Genomic DNA, 21,163 nt, shown 5'->3' on the forward strand with positions numbered 1-21,163 from the left:
ACATCTCTGGTGTCCACACTACAGAGTGTTAGAGTAATTGAAGCATTGTTGAAGTTAATGAGATAATTAAGATATTAATTAAGTGATAATTGAGAATTAGTGATGAGCACCTGCTGTTAACAAGCAGAACCACTCAAGGAAAGAGAAGTACAACTGACTTCAGCCACAGCCTTAGATGAAATCAACTGAAAATAAAAGAAGACATTAAAGCAGAGGAGGATTAAACAACTCCACAAACAGCATTACCAGCTTTACTTATTACTAACCAGATTTACTTTATTTCTGTCAGACATCTACAGAAGCTCTTATAGAAAATTAACAGATCAAATTAACTTTTGATGTTTAATTGAAAATGTTTGGTCACCATTATGGTGATTAGTGTTTGCTTCAGTTGGGCTCTTGACCCTTGACTTTATAACAATAGTTTTTCTTTGGCTTTTATAACTGTGTTTCTTAGACACATTTGGTGTAGCAAAACACTTGTGATCAGGTGTTATTGGTTGTGACATAAACATAATGCTTGATTCGTTCATCTCATTCAGTGTCTATTCCCTAAACAAAACCTTATTTTTAATATATACATCTAATTTTACCCCTGTTTTTCATTACCAAAACTGTGACAGTTTGTAAAATATCAAACAGTGATTAGGAATCAGTTATGAAGGATTTTTTAAACTCATGAAATACATAAATGGTTTGTACTATGGTGCCATTTAGACTCACATAGACATGAAGAATCCGCATATGAATCTCAACAATGGTGACAGTCAAAAAAAAGATGAACAGATCAACTCTGAACATCACAAAACACTACCAAAAGTCAACACAAAAACAACACCAAAAATAAAGGTAAATATTAAGAATTAAAGAAAATAACCAGGCTATTCATCAGCATAATTTATTCATGTCACAATGCATGCTGGGAGTCATGGATGATTTTTGCACAATGCCTGTACCCAGCATGCATTGCAGAATGAAGCTTTTGATTGTCACCATTGTTGAGATTCATACGCCGATTCTTGATGTCTATTTGAGTCTGCATGACTCTGGTATTCAAAATGTATTGACCACAAGCTTTTTTCCTGTCCTTTAAATTATCTGGTTGTTGCAACACTGATGGAACTCATGCTGTAAAATTATTGGGTTACCAAAAAATAAAAATAAAACTTAATCTATATCATTATAGATTAGATTATGAAGGAGCTCAGTATTTTCGCTCACTATCAGTAAACTAGTGTAGGGAATAGTGAATGAGGGTATAGGGTGTGATTTGGAGCACAGCCTCTGAGTGTCGACTTTGAGCACTGTTAATTCACGGTATATTCCTGTTGGCTATTTTCTCGAAAATTACAAATATTACCCAGAATGCATTGTTTTCTATGGTATATTACTGTTTTAATGGAAAACAGCATTTTACTGTCAAAATTTCGCCGTTTTTTTTACAGCATTTTTTACAGTGTGGGCCTATATTCAGATTCACATTTATATATTCAGAGTTATAGAATTCACATTTATGTTTTCAGATTTAACTATGGGCCTATATTCAGATTCACATTTATATATTCAGACTTACAACTTTATATTCAGTATTTATTTAAAAAAAAAAGTATGATTTATATTTATATATTCAGAGTTATAGAATTCACATTTATGTTTTCTGATTTAACTATAGGCCTATATTCAGATTCACATTTATATATTCAGACTTATAACTTTATATTCAGGATTTATAAAAATAAATAAATAAAAGTATTCAGATTTCATATTATTTTGTGATTGGCCATTCATAAATATAATATAATGTATTATAAATATTCAACATGTTACATTTTACATTAGCGTATTGTGTATTTACTATCAGGTTGTTACTTTATTGATATTTTAAATTATATAGATTTACTTGCCAATTGTAGTCTGTGTCCGATTACAAAGAACATGATGATTCTGATGATTCTGTTAAATTACATTTTAAAATATATTCAAATAGAAATTTGTTTTTTAATTTATAATAATAATTTGCAATAATACTGTTTTTACTGTATTTTTGATCAAATAAATGCCTTGGTGAGCTATGAGACTTCTTTCAAAAACATAAAAAAATGTTAATGTTTCCTAAATTTTCACCGGTACTGTTTACATTTTTTATTTTATATATATATATATGTTGCTCCTCCTCCTTAATATGAGCGAAGAAACACGTGCCTGTCCATGGCATTCTGAGAGCAGATCTGCGCAGTGGTTTTGTTCTTCCTGTTCTCTTTTGCTGTGCTGCATTTACATCAGATTAGAACACGGAAGCAACGGTTCCTCTGAATCATTTGCCCGTCCCAAAAAGGACTCAGACAGGTACTGTGGGCCGAGTAGGGGCCCCAGACGTGGAGTCCCAAGATCTTAGTGTCCATTTCATCAAGGAGAGATGAGCAAAGGAAAAACCAAAGGGCAGGAGAACATGCCCAGTTCTCTCCTCAGCAGCCAGGAGAACGAACGCCTGCTGGACCTGCTGGGAAGGAGATGTGTGGTGAGTGAAGTAACTTTGAATAGAAGGCCAGGAATCACAGATGGGCATTCTGTCCCACAAAGGATTTTAGGGATAGAAATCTATCAGGTGTAAAACAGAAAGTCCTGATAGGAGAGACATGAAGCAGAGGTCACAGATGTGATTAGAGCTGTTACTGTGGCTGCCATTTAAAGGTCAAAGTGACACTCAGCCTTTCAAGTTCTTTGTTGCCTGTGTGTGAAATGAAAAAGATGTAGAGATTGCATACAAAACATGCCATTGACAGAATTTGCTGAAACGGCTACACTATTTAATCTGATGTGTTTTGATTTTGCAATTATTTCCACCCAGGAAAACTTCTAATATCATAAAAGCATCATTCATTTTTCTTCCGAATGTACATTTCACAACATTGTTAACCTGTTTGAGTTGACGATCGATGTTTGCAAGTGCAAAGTTTTAACTGGAGAGCGACAGGAAATACCGTATGAGGCCACTTCCTGTTGTTGTAGAGGATGCTGATGTCTTTGCTCGAGCTTTCATTTTTATACTTCACTGATTCATCTTTTATTAATGTACATTCATGTAAGTTGATTGTGTTTGTTTATGTGTAAACGCAGAGCTTGGCCACAGCCGTTGCTCAGTTGTACATGGCTCTTCCTCACAGTCCGGCCCAATGGAGTCTCCAACATGCAGGAGTCGTGTGTTTCATTAAGGACAATCCTAAACGTTCATATTACATCCGGCTCTATGACATAAAGGTTAGAAATTCTGATTTTTATCTGTAGTGTAAAAAAAAAAAAAAAAAAATTTAACATGCTCAGAATTGCACCTATGCAGATAGAGATGCTCTCTATGCATTTCTGATTATATGATGATAAATTGATTTATGCTGACTTCTGTTAGCATGACCGAAGATGACCTGTGACCAAACAGGCTGAAATTAAATAAAGATACACTTCTGCTTTGAGTTCTGAGTCACAGCAGCTCAACTTAACTCACTTCATGAAGACACATTGTGGTAGCACCATTTAGACTTTTGATAAGAATGTTTTCATTTCATTTATTTATTTTTGTCAGGAAGGTAAAATGGTCTGGGAGCAGGAGATGTATAATCAGATGACATATTCCTGTCCAATGAGGTTCTTCCACAGCTTTGCTGCTGATGTGGGTACAGACTCCTTTTAAATTCTTGAATTCAAGCCAAAACTCAACATTTTTTAGACAGTCTAAATAACTATTTGAGTTAAGCCAAACTGACATCATTAGATATGTCTACTTTAAGTTTTCTGAGAGATCTATTATATATTTAAATGCTCTTTAATTGTGTCTCAGGACTGTCAAGTAGGTTTGAACTTTGCCAGCGATGCAGAAGCTGAAGTGTTTGGAAACGTCACTAAGGAGAAGATTAATCAGAGATTCAACCGCCAGGGTCAGTATTGTCATTCATATTTTACATATACTGTGTGTATTTTGCTAGGATCATTACCCATAAGAACAGAGTATTTTATCAGTATCTCCTTATGCCTTTTTATACATGCATATTTAGAAAAAAGACCGCATGCTCCATCTGAAGGTATGAGTCTTAAATTTAAACATACACTTGCTATTAATTTATAAATTACAATTTTAAGACAATTTTCTTTTGATTAACAGAAAAACCGGCACTACAACAAATACCTCCAACAAATGGTGAGTCGCTTTTAAAACCTCACGCAAAAATGAAAATTGTCATTATTATATAATTTACTCACCATCGTGTTGTTCCGTACCTGTACTTTTATTGTGGAACACAAAGAAGATATAAAAAAAAATCACAGTGATTTTATATGTATATACACAGTTGTGCTCAAGTTTACATACCCCTTGCAGAATCTGCAAAAATGTTAATGATTTTGACAAAATAAGAGGGATCATGAACATGAGTTATTTTTTATTTAGTACTGTCCTGAATAAGATATTTTACATAAAAAGTGTTTCCATATAGTTGACAAAACAAAAAAATTTGCTGAATTTATACTCAATTAATACTGTGTGTTACCTGGATTATCCATGACTGATTTTTGTTTGTTGTTTTGTCCTTCAGGTCCTGCACATTCTTCAGTTTTCCAGCATCATTTGCATATTCAAACCCTTTCCAGCAGTGACTGTATGATTTTTAGATCCATCTTTTCACTCTGAGAATAATTGAGGGACTCAAAACTATTAAAAATGGTTCAAACATTTACTGATGCTCCAGAAGGAAACACAATGCCGGGGGGGTGAAAACTTTTGAATAGGATGAAGATGTCCAAATTTTTCTTATTTTGTTAATATATATATCCGAAGGGCAGGATTAAATTTATATATATATATATATATATATATATATATATATATATATATATATATGTATATATATATAAATTTAATCCTGCCCTTCGGAAGCAACAGAACATACTTACATGTATCCTGGAATACAAACCAAGTCCATTTACCTTAAAAAAGTTTTCATCCCCCCTGGCACTTAATGCATTGTGTTTCCTTCAGGAGCATCAGTGAATGTTTGAACATTTTTGTAATAGTTGTGTCTGAGTCCCTCAATTGTCCTCAGTGTGAAAAGATCTCAAAATTATACAGTCATTGCTAGAAAGGTTTCAAATATGCAAATGATGCTGGAAAACTGAAGAATTTGCAGGACCTGAAGAACATTGGGCAGTTTAACTGCTCAGGACAAACAAGGGACTCAAGAACAACCATCACAAAACCAAAAAACAGCCGTGGATCATCCAGGGAATGACACACAGTATTAAAAATCAAAAGTATGTGAACTTTTGAAGAGGGTCATTTTTCATAAATTCAGCTCTTTTTTTGTCTTGTGGACTATAAACATCTTTTATTTAAAATTATCTTATTCAGGGCAGTACTAAATAAGAAAATAACAAGCACTTTGTATGATCCCTTTTATTTTGGTAAAATCATTAACATTTGTGCAGATTCTGCAAGGGGTATGTAAACTTTTGAACACGACTGTATAATGAAGTTCAGTGGGGTCCAGTGTTGTTTTAGACCCCAGTGTTTTTCAAGATATTTTCAGCAAAAGAAAGAAAGTCAAGAGGGTCAATAAACAATGACATCATTTTCATTTTGGATGAAGTATCCCTTTAATTCATCCTGCAGGGTTCACAAGGTCTAAATTCATTAATAAATACAAGTGTTTATTCAACTATATCTATTAATCAGGTCCAGTTTCACAGCCGAGTTTAATGACCACGGTGGACATCCAGAACCCAGATATTGTTGCATCGAGGTACCGCTCTCCCCCAGTGCCGACCCCCGCACCAGCTTCAATCTCCATAGGCAAAAAAGACAAAAATAAAAAGAAGAAAGGCCCAAAGCTCACAAAGGCAGATATTGGAGCTCCTAGTGGATTTAAGTAAGAAGGGTTTACCATAAGTTGGACACTCACCTTGTGTTTTTGTTCCATCTGTTTGAATCTGTGCCACTCCTTCTTTTATAGACATGTCACTCATATTGGGTGGGATCCAAACTCTGGGTTTGATGTAAGAATTGTCTTTTTTCCTTAATGTATAAAACAAATTTAGTCACATAAACTGATCTTCTGTGCTTATTCTGATATAGCAAATAGCGTTTCTAAAGTAAAAAAAGTAGTATTTATATGAACTCTGACTTTGGCCCCTCCAGACCAACAATCTCGACCCTGACCTGAAGAAACTGTTCAACAGTGCTGGTATCAGTGATGCCCAGCTGGCAGATAAAGAAACATCTAAACTTATCTATGACTTCATTGAGCAATCTGGAGGGCTGGATGCAGTAAAAGAGGAAATGAGGAAACAGGGTAAGCTCGTATTAAAATGTAAACATTTGCTTACTATTTAACTCTGTGTGGAATATTTGGAAATTTGATTTGGAATTTATTTTGAAGCTTGTAATTTCCTTACCAGGAGGTCCTCATTCTGCCCCTGCACCTCCTCCACCCCGTGGTGGGCTTCCCCCAGGCCCACCAGGACGCCCTGCACCACCTGGGCGCAGTCCTGGACCTCCGCATCGCGGTCCACCGCCACCTGGAGGCCGCTCTGGGGTTCCACCTCCAATGCCATCCTCTCTTCCGCCACCACCACCCAGCCACAGTCACAAACCACCTCCTCCACCTATGGGTGGAGGTGCACCGCCTCCACCTCCGCCCCCACCTCCTCCTCCACCCCCACCTTCTTCAGCTGCTAACTTCCCCACTAGCCCTTCCAGCTCAGCTCCACCTCCTCCTTCATCTGGTGGTGGAGGACGCGGAACTTTATTGGAGGAAATTCGTCGTGGACGTGCGCTAAAGAATGTACGTGACATATTTTCATGAGATAATAGTTTATATAAGCATTATACTTTGCTTTGTTGTGAATAATCAATATGGTGTTTATCTCAGGTGTCTGAATCCCCGGACTCTCCTAATTCTCCAGCTCAAGATGAGTCTTCAGAGGGAATTGTGGGAGCGCTTATGATGGTGATGCAGAAAAGGAGTAAAGTTATACATTCCTCAGGTAACTCATTTAATAAATCTAAGGGTTTTTTCACACTTTTACACATTTGAACTATAAAAGATAACCTGTTAAATGGCTTGGGGTTAGCAATTCATGAATAAGCCTCAGGCTGAAGGAAATGCAAATTCACGCCTGCACAGTAGAGGGCGCACCTCAAACAAACCCTTCAGCTGTGCTGCCATTCTGGATTGCAGAAGAAAAGGACACATGAGAAGAAAGTTCAACATTCTTATTTAAAGGTGCACTGTGTAATATTAAAGGGTTAGTTCACCCAAAAATGAAAATTATGTCAATAATTACTTACCCTCATGTCGTTCGACACCCGTAAGACCTCCGTTCATCTTCGGAACAGAAATGAAGATATTTTAGTTGAAATCTGATGGCTCTGAAAGGCCTCCATTGGCACAATGGCACTTTACACTCTCAAGACCCTTAAAAGGTACTAAAGACGTCGTTACACAGTCCATCTCACTACAGTGGTTCTAAAATAACTTTATGAATCGGCGAGAATAGTTTTTGTGCGCAAAAAAACCCTAAATAACGACTTACATAGTGATGACGATTTCAAAACAAGGCATCATGAAGCTTCGAATCATGATTCGGATCGCGTGTCAAACCGCCAAACTGCTGAAATTTGGCGATTCAAACCGCTGATTCGACTCACTGATTCATAACGCTTCGAAGCTTCATGATGCCTTGTTTTGAAATCGTCATCACTATGTAAGTCGTTATTTAGGGTTTTTTTGCGCACAAAAACTATTCTCGCCGATTCAATAAAGTTATTTTAGAACCACTGTAGTGAGATGGACTTTGTAACGACGTCTTTAGTACCTTTTAAGGGTCTTGAGAGTGTAAAGTGCCATTGTGCCAATGGAGGCCTTTCAGAGCCATCAGATTTCAACTAAAATATCTTCATTTCTGTTCCGAAGATGAACGGAGGTCTTACAGGTGTCGAACGACATGAGGGTAAGTAATTAATGACAGAATTTTCATTTTTGGATGAACTAACCCTTTAAGGAGGATCTATTGACAGAATATAATATACATGACTATGTTTTCAGTGTTTTATAAAGACCTTACATAATGAACCGTTATGTTTTTATTACCTTAGAATGAGCCATTTCTATCTACATACACCGCGGGTCCCCTTACAGTGAAGTTACCATTTTGCACAGCCATGTTTCTACATTAGCCCTAAATGGACAAACTGCTCTACAGAGCACTAGCTACTCAGCTATCTCAGACCACGACATCTTTGTCCTGTGTTGGCCACCGTAGCGTCTCTATGTGCTTCGAAAGGGAGGGGTGAGCGGTCGACGGTTGCAATTCACAACCTCACCGCTAGATGCCGCTAACATTTACACAGTGCACCTTTAAGCAATAAAAAGTACAACCAAAAAATTAAACAAATGTGATGTTTATTTAATTATTGCTTAGTATGATTGAATTGGATCATCGAAGGTCAGCAGCAAAGACATTGGCTAATAAAGTGAGATTAAATTCATAAAGTATATTTGTATTATTTAACCATTTTAACTATTGCCGTTAATTGTGTAAAATTCTGAGTTTGCATTTGACTGTTGATAGAATCTGTTTTTGTTCAAGTGAGATGAGTAAATGCCTGCTCATATTTAGTCTATACAATAAGATATAGAACCACAATAAGCATCATGTTTACACAGCGCACACAATGCCTCTGTATGTTCTCCCGATATCTTTCAACATACAGGAGAGGTGTCAGTCAATAAGTGGAAAACTAAGTAACTTGCATTGGGCTAAAAAGTATCTCAGATAGGCTATTTAGTTGTAAATATATGTTACTTTTCTAGTTCCTTGAAAAAAGTAATCTGATTACATGACTCACGTTACTTGTAATGTGTTACTTCAAACACTATTTTCATGTGCTAGTAATTCACCGGTTCTTTTTGATGTATTTTATATTTCTTTGCTTTCTTCAGATGATGAAGAAGAGGATGGGGGTGATGAAGAGGAAGAGGACGAATGGGACGAATAATGCTTCTCTCTGCTCCTGGTTCACACACTTCTGAATCATCTGAATCAGCACAAAGAGCTTGTAAAGATGCTGAGGCTCAGTGGAAATCATTTTCTCAATAGGCATGAAATCTTTTATTCCAGATTAAAGTCGCACTGAATGATCTGGTGATCTACTAGAAATCCAATAAAGCAATATAAACCTAACTCTGATAATGACTAGATTTCAAGCCTGTTTTGCAGTTTGTCTCAATCTTGTTTCAAAGACTGTTCTGTTTTGTGCAGAACTGGTTCAATGTGAGTTCATTCAGGAAGAAGGAACTTCAGTTGAGCCAAACCAGGAGTGGTGTTAGATTTCATCCAAACAGTAGCGCCGCCAAGCTTAACCACAGCTTTATGTTGGATATTTCCTTCTGTTTGTGCATACTTTTAACTCAACAACTGTCTTTTCCAAATCTCTCTCCCTTAACCACAAACCCAGTAATGTTATTCTTGTCAAGGTAAGATATATCAAGTTTTGTAAAGCCGCGTTTGCGTATTTGTGGGCTGCATAGGAACTCCCTCTATAGGACTAATGTGGAAGTGGAAGTGCAAGTAACAACAGTATTCTTGTACTCTTTGAGTTTTGTATATAATATACATATAATATAATTTAGGCCTGGTTTCACATACAGGGTTTAGGATTAGGCCTTAGTTAAATTTAAGTAGCACATTACTGCAATCTGTGCACATTGAGACAAAACAATGGAAGTCAGTGCAAGTTGCTTTCAGTTAAAATGGCTCAAATTTGAGTCTGGGACTAGGCCTAAGCCTTATCTGTATAACCATGGGTTAATGTATTATATTAATATAAAATGTCAGGTGTTCAGACAGAAACAAAACTGGATAAAAACGAAAACAGCAGTTTATTGTTATTGCTTTAAAAAACACCTATTATGACTCCCAAACCCCAGAATACCATGATAATAAAATAATATTTATCACAAACAATCACATTAACATGAACCTACACAAACATCAGTAAATACAAAGAGGAAATATTCAGGAAGCAACCATATTTAGGAAGTTTCTTTTTAGTTCAACAGCCAACACCAAAGAAAAGACACAACAGGACAAAGAAAGTCTATGTGGCATCAAAGTTCCTCAGAGACAGACTCGGATGTCATTCTGCACAATAACATCTCTGTGGAGGGGAAAGAAATGTGGTTTGGACTTCAGAGTTTGTTCTCCACCCTTCAAGTCCAGATAACATGTCTGAGGTTAAAACCACCGAGCGCTTCATTGAGTGCTTTTTATACACAGTCATTTTAAATACGCCTCCGACATCAAATGAAGAGAAAGAGTCTCTTATCCTTTAAAACAGAATGACATTAGTGGGTCAGACAAAGTAGATGTTTATAGAAGAAAATTATACAACACATTTTCTTTGCCTTTGTCCTTTAGTTTGGTGCCAAGTGATATTCCATAGAAAGTGCTCAAAGAGGTAGACATTTCTGGCTTAAAACACTCTGCAAATATGAATTGTGTTGTGTGCCTCGCAAAGAATTAGTAACATATTCAGAACAATTTTTTTCTTGAGAACCCCAAGGTTCATTTAAATGTGTTTCAATGTTAAAATACTGATTAACTAATTACAATTGCTCCAAAAAAAACATCTACCTCTTTCTCCTCAGCATCTCTCCATGTGTCCTGGTCCGGTTAATAAACAATACACAAAATGACAATTTCCATCAAAACCAGCCCTGTCCCACCACCAAAGAGCACAACTCACATGAATATGTACACTCTCACAATAAATATGTTGTATGGTGTGGGTGAGAGAAAGAGAGAGAAAGAGGGTCACGGGAGAGATGAGGAAAGAGAGGAGGTTAGTTTTTAATCCTGACCAGCAACTAGTCGAATACATACATTTTCTATGTACATGTGTCATTGTCACACAACACAAAGCACAGATACTGTGTTTATACACAAGCAAAAAACATGACCACATATCACCATTGACAAACCGTGGAATACAACATGTTTTGATTATGGATTGAGAATGAGAATGTTTTTAGTGGTCCGACTATCATCAGAGTCCAGAGTCACAGATAGAAGAGACCAGACTGAAAAACTGTATATATATATATATACAGCGGGTCAAATCAGGGAAGCTCTGTTTTCTGGGGGACGAACATACAAGACATAACAAGAGGATAACCGACTCGTATTTTGGTTGCTTTCACATTCAAAGATGAACAATTGTGTAGTACGTATTGAGGATTTTCACACTACAGCTATATCTGATTTCATTCATTACAAGGGAGAGATTCTGATGCATAATACCTATAAACATTTTTATTCTTGCAAATCCCATTACTTTCATTTTGGTCCACAGTTTTGTCCTAATAAAACCCTAACATTTCCAGGGCAATGATCCAATCAGGTTACAAATCAGAGCAGCTTGTTCCACTACAAAAAGAAGACAAAATATATAATATTTTTAGTATTAGATAAATATTTTGTAATGTAAAAACATTTTTAAATGTATTTTTTTAATCTAATGACCAATATTGTTATTTTCAATCATTTTAAATTCATAATCAATCTGAAGTTTTATCTGAAACAACATGTTTAACCATGCAAAGGATACAGAAATATCACTTTTGGTGGAAGTTGCTTTCAATTTCTGTCACGGATGAAGACTACAATCAAAAGCTCAAATGAATGAAGGACATTTAGAATTGACACTTAAAGATAAAGTGACAGAAGTTATACATGTATTAATTCAAATAAATAATGGAATTAATCACTTTCCATTTTTATGTTTGAAACATTATATTATATATATATTCATTCATTTTATTTTTAATTGTCACTCCTAGGCTTCCATTCAAATGTATCTGTTCTTCAGAGGACTTTCCAATAGAAAACTCTACAAATGCCAAGAAATGAAACACTTCAGTGGTCAAAATGATGGCAAGATATATTGCGCTATAATTATAGTCTTGCAGATACGTACTTCGTACAGTCGGATGCCCGACTGAATCTGCGATCTTTAAATTTAACCCCAATCACCTTTTGATGCCTCTATAATGCAAAGCAAAAGCATATTTTCGAATGTTTCTGATAGTATTTACATTGCAGTCATATGTGTACTGAATCTTAAAAGGGAATAGCTTATATTTTACATAATATGGCAGTAGTTTCGCTGGTGTGGCTGAATGTTTTAAGGGATTTATTTATAAAACAGTGTAGTTTAACACTAACTATGGAAATGAGTACATCAAAGCCAGATTTATATTAGTTAGGGGAGCTACGTGCATCAAACTGTACCTCAAAATGAATTTGTTCAGACACAGTCTGATACATCTAATGAATCAATCTAAACTAATGAATAATTTTTATTAAAGGGACTGAATTGGAGTTTGCCTGGAGGAAGAACATAATGATGGGGCACATGGACGGGACATGGTCAACAGGGTCCCAGATGCTGTTCCATTCACTGCTCCTGTAGCTCATCCTCTTCCTGTTCTCCCGTGTGCCTGCGGTTGTTGCGTTTGGCTTTGTGTGGTGGGGTTTGTATCTGCTGCCTGTAGGACTGGCAGTACTGGTTGATGAGACGCACTTCAGGCTGCGGGTGGAGCTGGAGAGGAGGTGGGTGGGACTGAGGGGGAGGGGGCGGGGGTGGAAGGTGGCGATGGGAATGGTGGCGGCGGTGCTCTGGTTCTACAGAGACGTCCGACTCGGTCAGCGCCTCCACAATCTCCCGGTCCAGGATCCGTAGGGAGATGCGCGCCACGGTGTGTTTGAAGTTGTTTTCGGTTGCCAGGCAGTGGTAAAGGCCGGCATCCGATTGGGCGAGAGATTTCAGCAGGATGCCATGCCCGGTTTTCAAGACCTCTTTGTCTCGACTGAGCTGAAAAAGAAAAGCAGTCTTTTATGTCCTCTAAATGTATGAGACGATACACAAAGGAGATATTTTAAAGGATTTCTCAATGAAAGTCAATGGGGTCCAAAAACAACATCGGAGCCCATTCACTTTCATTGCATTTCAATTTCATTGTTTTTGGAAGTGAAAAAGAATGTCATCGTATAACTTACAGTGGAAAACACGTAAATTGACATCCCCAGAATTCTCTGTGACACTTCACATTTGATGGTTTTTCATTGATATATCTTGTTTATTTATTTATTTTTCGTATCAGTTATATACATTAGGGTTTATGCATTGCAGAGTACAATATTACTTTATTCCCTAAAAAAGTAAATAATTGTGTTACTTTTTATGGAAAGAAATGCATTAGGTTACCTTTGCGTTACTTTTTCTAATCTGGGTTAGGCTTGCTTGTTTGTTTTATAATAACAAATGGTAAAAAGGTAAAGGCCCTTTCACACCAAAGGTAAAATGAATAAGCCTCAGGCTGAAGGAAATTCTCGGAAGGAGAAGAAAGTTCAACACTCTTACTTCAGCAAAAAAAAAAGAAAAAAAAGAAACACAAATGTGATGTTTATCTAAAGTCATTTTTGCTCATTAGTATGGTTGAATCGGACCATCGAAGGTTTAACAGCAAAAACATCAGCTAATAGAGTGAGATAAAATACATAAAGTATATTTGTATTATATAACATTTAATTATTGCAGGTTTGTGTAATATTCTGAGTTTGCATTTCACTGTTATTATTCATTTTGAGGAATACCGAACCTGTTTTTGTGCAAGTGAGATGAGTAAATGCATGCTCACATAGAACTACAATAACGCCTCTGCACTTACTTTCGATTTTTCTCAACATGGGGACAGGTAATTTGTGTAACTTAGAAAGATATTTCGTTGTAAATATACAAGTAATGTGTTACTTTACGAGTTACTTGAAAAAAGTACAAAAACGTACTTACAAAACTTGCTTTACTTGTAATGCGTTACCCCCAAAACTAGTTTATTACATCTTTTTTTGTAAAATGAATGTATATTGCATGATTTTTATTTTGTGTCAAACCATGACGGTGTTTTGTTTTGTGTGCATGACACTGTGGGCACCTTCTATTTATTAGTATCTACCTCAGCTTCTGGAAAAGTCTCTTGTGATGAGCTTTAATTCTACACATGGCAACCAGTAATTTTTTGTGGTATAAAGGTACAAAACAGATCTTAGGTTGGCATATGAACATTACATCAGTTAATAATATATATATAATTTTGTACTGTAAATTAAAGTTATATCCATAAAACTAATTAAAAGTTACAGCTGCCAGTTTTTTTTTTTTTTTTACCATAAATTATACAGAATCTTTGTACAGTGTGAGTAAATGATGTCAGAATTAGCATTTTCAGGTGAGCCATCTCTTTTTAAAAGTGATAATGGTAGCATGAGCGTCTTACTGCTTTTCGCTTGCCGTCCTTCTGGTAGAGCCATTTGACGGTGGCCTGTGGGGACCGCGGCTGGCACTCCAGGAACGTGCTGCTCCCCTCAACCCCAAACTGCACCGTCTCCCTCAGACGCTTCTCTACTGAGAGCATCAGAGAAGGGCCACATTCAAGTTTCTGAAGATCTCTGGCATTGTTATTCAGTATAATATAAAAGGCTGTTTACAAACCTTTAGCGTTGAATCCTCTGCACTGCCTTAAAGGATCTCCGTGTTTGATATCTTGCCTTCTGCTTCTCCTGAGGATTCATTCACAGATGGTTATGGTTAAAAGCTTATGGACTATTTTCACTGTGAAGTGAACTTCCGTTTATTTTGTAATGGTTAAGTAGTTCTGTTGAAGACCAATATGTAAAACTTTAATTGACAGTGTGATCAGTATAAAAATGGGCACCTAATAAAGTTTAGATATCCATTTGCACATACACAGTTCAATATCATGGAGCACCTGTCATGGTAAATAAAAGAATGTGCTCTGACCTCTTGGTAGCCGGGGTGAAAGCAGAGCAATGTTCTCCATCCCAGGCACAGTAAGGGTCTCGGGCCAGACAGCAGTCCGAACAGGCCTTGCCATAAACGGCACACCTGTGCAGGGACACCTGGGTAAGACCCCTTTCTGAGGACACGTACAACTGTTGCTGTAAACCGCAAGAGAGAGACAACACAAAAGGTTTAGAAACAGCACAGATTCTTTTTTACAGACCAGGTACTGATTTCTAGGTGTCACAGCTCGAACATCAAATATGAAACATAGTTGCAACACTCATTTTCACTTAGTTTAAGTTAAAGAACTAAAATAAAATAAAAATAAAAAAGACAAAAATACAACTAAATTACCAAAACTTTTACAAATTAGAATGAAACCAGAATATATAAAATACAGTATAATTCAAAATATTAACAAAAACTATAATAGTATGTCAATAATACGAAAACGACATTGGTTTTATGTATGTATGATTATTAAAACTGTCATTTTTACCCGTTTAGAAGAAATCTTCAGGGTTTTGACAGCTGCTGGAGTCTGAAAAGAATTTAGAAGGAAAATTGTACACCATTTAAAATCATGCATTATGCTATTTTTAGGATAATTTCCACCCAACAGGTTATGTAACAGCAAAAAGTCTGTATTTTTGTACCTTAAAAACCTCAACCTCTTCCAAAACGAGCTCTTCTGTTGTGCTAATGTCTTTTGGTAAGACAATCACCTTCTGGACTGTTCCACGGTCTAAAGTTCAAGGAGAATCAGAAGTAAAACCATGAGACTGGCCATGTCTTTATAAATTGCACAAATTAGGCGGTTTGTGTTGCAACAGTGCACCTTCACATGTTCGTCCTGCATGTAACTAAATAGGAAGAATCTGACAATGGTCAAAAATGTCTAACCTGTGCCCAAGAAGAGCACCTCGTATCTTCCATCCACAGCATCCACCAGGTCCACAGCAATGGTGGTGAAACGGTAATCAACTCCAGTCCTCACCACCAGGGGACGCTTGTGTATCGGATATATCGGTTGATACATCAGCGGATGGGCACGTACAAAGTTTACAGCCTCGTCAGAGAAGGCTTTAGTGGTGTGGAGATCAGGGGTGAAGGTTCCTCCAGGACACTAAACAATACAGCAAAAGCAGAAAGAGCAAAAAAGAATGAGATAACAACAAAGAATCAGCAATAAGATATAAAACTGGTTTTCACAAGCAATACTCACAGTCCCCGGGCGAGGGTAAGGGATTTTGCCAGTGTAGGGTGTCCACTGATAGTTGTGACCATGTTTGTGAGAGAAGGGACCATTGAAGACATTTCTGATGTCAGCCATTGAGTACACACACACAGCAGAGCCTTTAAACACAGAGCTGGAGAGGAACAGAGAGAAACAGAGTCATAGCTATTTTAACAAAAGATAATCAATATAAACATTGATTTGAAAGAATATGACTTTTTTTCTTTTCAAATAATATTTATAATAATTTATAATTCATATATAAAAGCCTGAATATACATTGCCCGTTAACTTGGATAATTGTATTTATTGTACTTACTGTAGTGATATTTAAAATATGTATTGCTTTATAATCAAATAACATTGTCAAAGGCACAACTTTTCCAAAGAAACTGACTGTGACTGTCATGCTCTAAAAACATAGAAAAGTCATTTTATTTGCTTTGTGCACTATAAGTTTCCATATGATAGCTGTGATATATTGAATATTTCAAAGGAGAAATGAAATATTTTTTGTAAAAAGAAAGAAAGAAAGAAAAAAAGAAAAACAAGAAAAAAGCTAAATATCTCCTTTGTGTTCCTTAAGAGTTTGGAATGATAGAGTGTGAGTAAATGACAGAATTTTTATTTTGGGGTCAACTATCAATTTACATCTATAGATAAAACATGTTTAGACTACAAAATTATCCTGTGTATTTGCGCTAACGTTCAAAAGTTCAAAGATCGAGAAGATTTTTTTTTTGGTTTTGGAAAAAAAGTATGCTCACCAAGGCTACACATTTTTGATCAATAACAGTAATATTGTGAAATATTAATTTTACTATTTTCTATTGTAATATATTTTCAGAATATATTTATTAATATATCCTTCAGAAATCATTCTAATATACTGATTTGCTGCTCAGGAAATATTTATTCTTATTATTATTATTAATAATAAAAACAGTTGTTCTGCTTAATATTTTTGTGGAAACCGTGATACATTGAGAATAGTTCAAAAGAACAGCATTCATCTAAAACTGATTTTTTTGTAACACTGTAATAATTTTTACTGTCACTTTTTGATCAAAAAAGACAACAAAAACACACACAAAACATAATGACCCCAAACCTTTGAACAGTAGTGTAAGCATTTTATATGTTTGCATGAGAGATTATCTCACCCAGCTGTGGAAAACACAGCATACACGATAGGGCTCCGTTCATCATGGGTCCTCTGGATGAAAACGTCCCCTTTAAGACAAACAGATATCAGGCATCAGAGACAGACAGAGAGCTGATCATGGACATGTTGTGATCACGGAGGACAGGAAAAACATATGCCATACTCAGTTCATCAAAGTAAGTCTCAACACCGTCTGCACCAATCACAGAACAGACCAGTCGTGCTTTGAGGAACGTCGTCCACTTATTCACCAATGACCTCTGACCTCCGTCATCATTCTGAAGGGAAAGCACACAAACAGATAAAAGATTAGACTTTAAATAAACCTTGGCTTCATCTGATTTACATACCGATTTGCATGACAAAAATCATCATGATTATTAAGTCAGAGTGTGGCTTAAGTAGACAAGTTTTGTGTCTAGCATCTGGATTTTCTCACCAGACAAACTCGGCCTACTCTCGCGAGGACGCTCGGAGCGCTGCCCCCCGAAGCGTCTAAACTCTTCTCCCGAAAGAAGAAGTAGAGCTTATCATCATTCTTCTCCGCACTGTCTGGAATCTTCTGGATTTTTATAAACACTGGCTCTGATGACGAGATAAAAAGATTTGTAAAGAGATAAAGGGATAATATTGGTCACCTGTCTGTATAAATTACTTCACTCCTTTGCTCATTTCATACCATTCAGCCATCGGGAGTCGTACTGCTCGGTTCTGACAGCGGGACGGTCTCCCAAGGTTCTGAAGATGGCTGGATCTGTACCCATAAAGTCCACATGTACCCCAGCATACAGGTTCCCATCTAAAGACAGTAGATTGAGAGTAATGTGGAGAGAGAGAGAGAGATCATGATGGATGAAGACTGGCTCAATTTATACTATAAACTGGCCCATTTCTACTGCTTAACGGAATAGTTCCCACACTTTTGACAAATGAATTTCCATGACTGCAGTCAATCAAGAATACTGGAAGTACTTTTAACTCTTTCCCCACCATTGATGGAATTATCCGTCTTTCCGTGTTTTCAGTGTTATACGGTAGGGAGTGCTATTACAAATCTTCTGAAAGAGTACAGAATCTCTGGCTCAAAACACAGGTGAAAAAGAAGCAAAAGCAAGCAATAGCGTATGTAAGCAGATGCATATGTAAAATAACATGATCGTCAATAGTCTATAAACCAAAACTGCCCAATGTTACAGAGTGAAATGTCGACCCAGGACAAGCTATAGGAATTGTGCAAGCTTCGGGGGTGTTGATGAACTCCATCTACTCTATGTTTTGATCATCATTCTAAATCTGATCCAGACGTAGTCTTTGACAAAAACACGATTTTCTCAGGTTTTTGCTCAAAATGTTGCTTTTTTTATGAAACCCACATTCAAGTGTTGATCAAAAAAGAACGCATGAAGCTTGAATAAAACTATTCATACAACAAAATATTCTTGGGGTAGTGAAACTTTTGTGAAAATTAACAAAAATGCAGGCGCTGGCTGGCAATTTCATTTTTTTAAATGCTGGAGGGGAAAGGGTTAAAAGCAATAACTCCTCAAACATTTCTAGAGTAAATTACTATTTGTATGTCAGGTACCAAAACTTTTGTATTTATAGATTTAAACAATTATACAATTTTTACTCTACAAAGTGCAACATCTTGACAGTAAAATACACTACCATTCAAAATTTTGGGGTCTTTTTTTTTTGAAAGAAAAAAAAAAAATTTCAGCAAGGACGCATTAAATTGATCACAAACACAGTAAAGACATTTATAATGTTACAATAATACATTTTAAGATATATTAAAATAGAAAACCGTTATACTGAAATAATATTTCACAATTTTATAGATTTTACTGTATTTATATTTATTAAATGCAGCCCTGGTGAGCATAAGAGACTTCTTTCAATTTTTTTTTTAAAATAAAATAAAATCTACTGAACACACATTTTTGAACAGTTTTATATTTTAGAGCAAGATTCAAAATCAAATTTGTGTTTTTCGGAGCTTGACTACATGCTTTTGTTTTGAGAGACAGAGGAAGCGCAGGAAAAAAAGAGAGAGAGAGAGAGAGAGAGAGATCTCACTGATCAGAGCTGCTGCGTTCTCCTGCCGGGGGTCATAAGGAGACTTTCCTTTTCCAGAGTCCACATAACCAGGAACAAGCCGGAAGAGGTATTCCTACGCTCAATCAAACACACACACACACACACACACACACACACACACACACACACACACACACACACACACACACACACACACACACACACACACACACACACACACACACACACACACACACACACACACACACACACACACACACACACACACACACACACACACACACACACACACACACACACACACACACACACACACACACACACACACACACACACACACACACACACACACACACACACACACACACACACACACACACACACACACACACACACACACAACATATGTGTAATGAGAGTGACTGTACTGCAGAGTTCATTTTCATATTTTTGTTTTGTTTTAGTCATTGGTTTTATCTTTTGACAAATACGTCCTTTGGTTCTTTGAACTGGTAAATAATTCTAGTCTATGAAAATAACATTAGTTGATGATAATGTGAAAAATGTCAACTGTAAAAGGCCACACACTAACCATATATTCAAACATGTTGAAAAATTATTAAAAACATTAAAAAGCATGATAAAAAGTGTTATCCTTTTGGTCATATTTATGATCAACACAGTGCTATTGCTGATGAAATACAAAAAAACATTTGTTATTCACAAAATGTACACTGCTGTACTGTAAATGGTGTGTCTTTGTATGTGTGTGTACCTCAGCTCTCCATCCTCTGTTGATGAAAGTGCAGATGGGTTTATAAGCTCCTGTGCCACAGGTGTACAGGTGAGTCCTGTTCCATGGCTCAATCAGACGCACAAAGTTAGCGCACTCTCCCTGAGGACACACAAATGAGAAAAAAACAAGGTGTCTTAGCAAAGATTGTATTTCTTTGTCAAAATGATTCAATAATGAATCAAAACAGCCTGTACCTGTCCACCTTTGCCAGTTAATTTACACTCCCCTTTTCTTTGTGCTGTTGCTGGCCAGTGAATCTGAAAACACACAAACATTTAAAAAAAAAAGTAGCAAAAATTACATGAAACTACCATACAATTGAAAGGGTTAAGGCTCAGTTACAGTAAATGAACTAAGCTTTACAATAAGAGAAAATAATTCCATAATACAATAATTCTACAGTGTCTTACGATAAGGGGTTCTTTATTGACATTTTGCATGTCTAGAGAGACCAAATATTCCCGGCTGCCCAGGTAGAGCCGGCCTTGGTCTTGGTCCATGTGCAGAATTCGGTAGTCACTGGTGTTGAAGGAGAAGCTGAACGGCCGTATGGTTTTTGTCTCCAGTAACTCTGAAAGATAGAAAAGTCAAAACAGTTAACAAACTATGTCTTCTCTACATGTACCAGTGCTAGTTCATATGGAAGCTTGTTTCCGCCACAGAATAAAAGAATAAAAAAGGTAATTGTGACTTTTTATCTCACAATTCTGACTTTTGTGTCTCTCAGAATTGCACGATATAAAGTCGCAATTGCAAGTTATAAAGTCTATGAAAAACTGACTTTTTTCTCAGAATTGCGAGTTTATATCTTAATTCTGACTTCATAGCAAGCAATTGCTAGATATAAATTGAGATATAAACTCGCAATTCTGAGAAAAAAGTTTCTCCTTCATCATTGGACTTTATATCTCACAATTCTGAGAAAAGTAGTCAGAGTTGCGAGCTATAAAATTAGAATTGCAAGAAAAAAGTCAGAATTGCGAGTTTATATCACAA

The 21,163-nt window shown here is 36.4% G+C and overlaps 2 protein-coding genes across 3 annotated transcripts in view; one reads left to right on the top strand and one right to left on the bottom strand.

Annotated features, from left to right (window-relative positions):
• Positions 1-2,224: 2,224 nt before the first annotated feature.
• Positions 2,225-9,244, top strand: wasb (WASP actin nucleation promoting factor b). Its single transcript, XM_079827253.1, has 12 exons — positions 2,225-2,518; positions 3,118-3,258; positions 3,578-3,664; positions 3,833-3,929; positions 4,047-4,073; positions 4,154-4,189; positions 5,720-5,912; positions 5,997-6,039; positions 6,182-6,335; positions 6,442-6,827; positions 6,915-7,029; positions 8,988-9,244. The coding sequence occupies exons 1-12, from the start codon at positions 2,417-2,419 to the stop codon at positions 9,041-9,043; spliced, it is 1,437 nt and encodes a 478-aa protein (XP_079683379.1). The 5' UTR covers positions 2,225-2,416; the 3' UTR covers positions 9,044-9,244.
• A 663-nt stretch (positions 9,245-9,907) lies between these two features.
• The window catches only part of sema3gb (sema domain, immunoglobulin domain (Ig), short basic domain, secreted, (semaphorin) 3Gb), a 48,136-nt gene continuing 36,880 nt past the window's right edge, over positions 9,908-21,163 (bottom strand). The window contains exons 3-18 of one of the 2 annotated variants that reach the window (XM_079827233.1): positions 20,578-20,738; positions 20,362-20,424; positions 20,147-20,266; positions 19,390-19,483; positions 17,990-18,109; positions 17,750-17,895; positions 17,474-17,588; positions 17,309-17,378; positions 16,134-16,278; positions 15,812-16,034; positions 15,565-15,653; positions 15,408-15,449; positions 14,906-15,063; positions 14,597-14,664; positions 14,382-14,506; positions 9,908-12,919 (exon numbers count right to left, since the gene is read on the bottom strand). In XM_079827233.1, coding sequence (XP_079683359.1) covers positions 12,503-12,919; positions 14,382-14,506; positions 14,597-14,664; positions 14,906-15,063; positions 15,408-15,449; positions 15,565-15,653; positions 15,812-16,034; positions 16,134-16,278; positions 17,309-17,378; positions 17,474-17,588; positions 17,750-17,895; positions 17,990-18,109; positions 19,390-19,483; positions 20,147-20,266; positions 20,362-20,424; positions 20,578-20,738 — 2,156 coding nt within the window. In that variant the 3' untranslated portion in view covers positions 9,908-12,502. Of the gene's footprint in view, positions 12,920-14,381; positions 14,510-14,596; positions 14,665-14,905; positions 15,064-15,407; positions 15,450-15,564; positions 15,654-15,811; positions 16,035-16,133; positions 16,279-17,308; positions 17,379-17,473; positions 17,589-17,749; positions 17,896-17,989; positions 18,110-19,389; positions 19,484-20,146; positions 20,267-20,361; positions 20,425-20,577; positions 20,739-21,163 lie in introns of both variants that reach the window. The other variant, XM_079827232.1, reaches the window with a different exon arrangement.

This window comes from Gobio gobio, assembly GCF_949357685.1.
Source record: "Gobio gobio genome assembly, chromosome: 10".
Taxonomy (NCBI): domain Eukaryota; kingdom Metazoa; phylum Chordata; class Actinopteri; order Cypriniformes; family Gobionidae; genus Gobio; species Gobio gobio.

Coding starts and splice junctions, on each gene's coding strand:
- wasb (XM_079827253.1), top strand. CDS start 2,417: ATGAGCAAAGGAAAAACCAAAGGGCAGGAGAACATGCCCAGTTCTCTC. Junction 6,040..6,181: donor ATCCAAACTCTGGGTTTGAT/GTAAGAATTGTC, acceptor TGGCCCCTCCAG/ACCAACAATCTCGACCCTGA. Junction 6,336..6,441: donor AGAGGAAATGAGGAAACAGG/GTAAGCTCGTAT, acceptor TTTCCTTACCAG/GAGGTCCTCATTCTGCCCCT.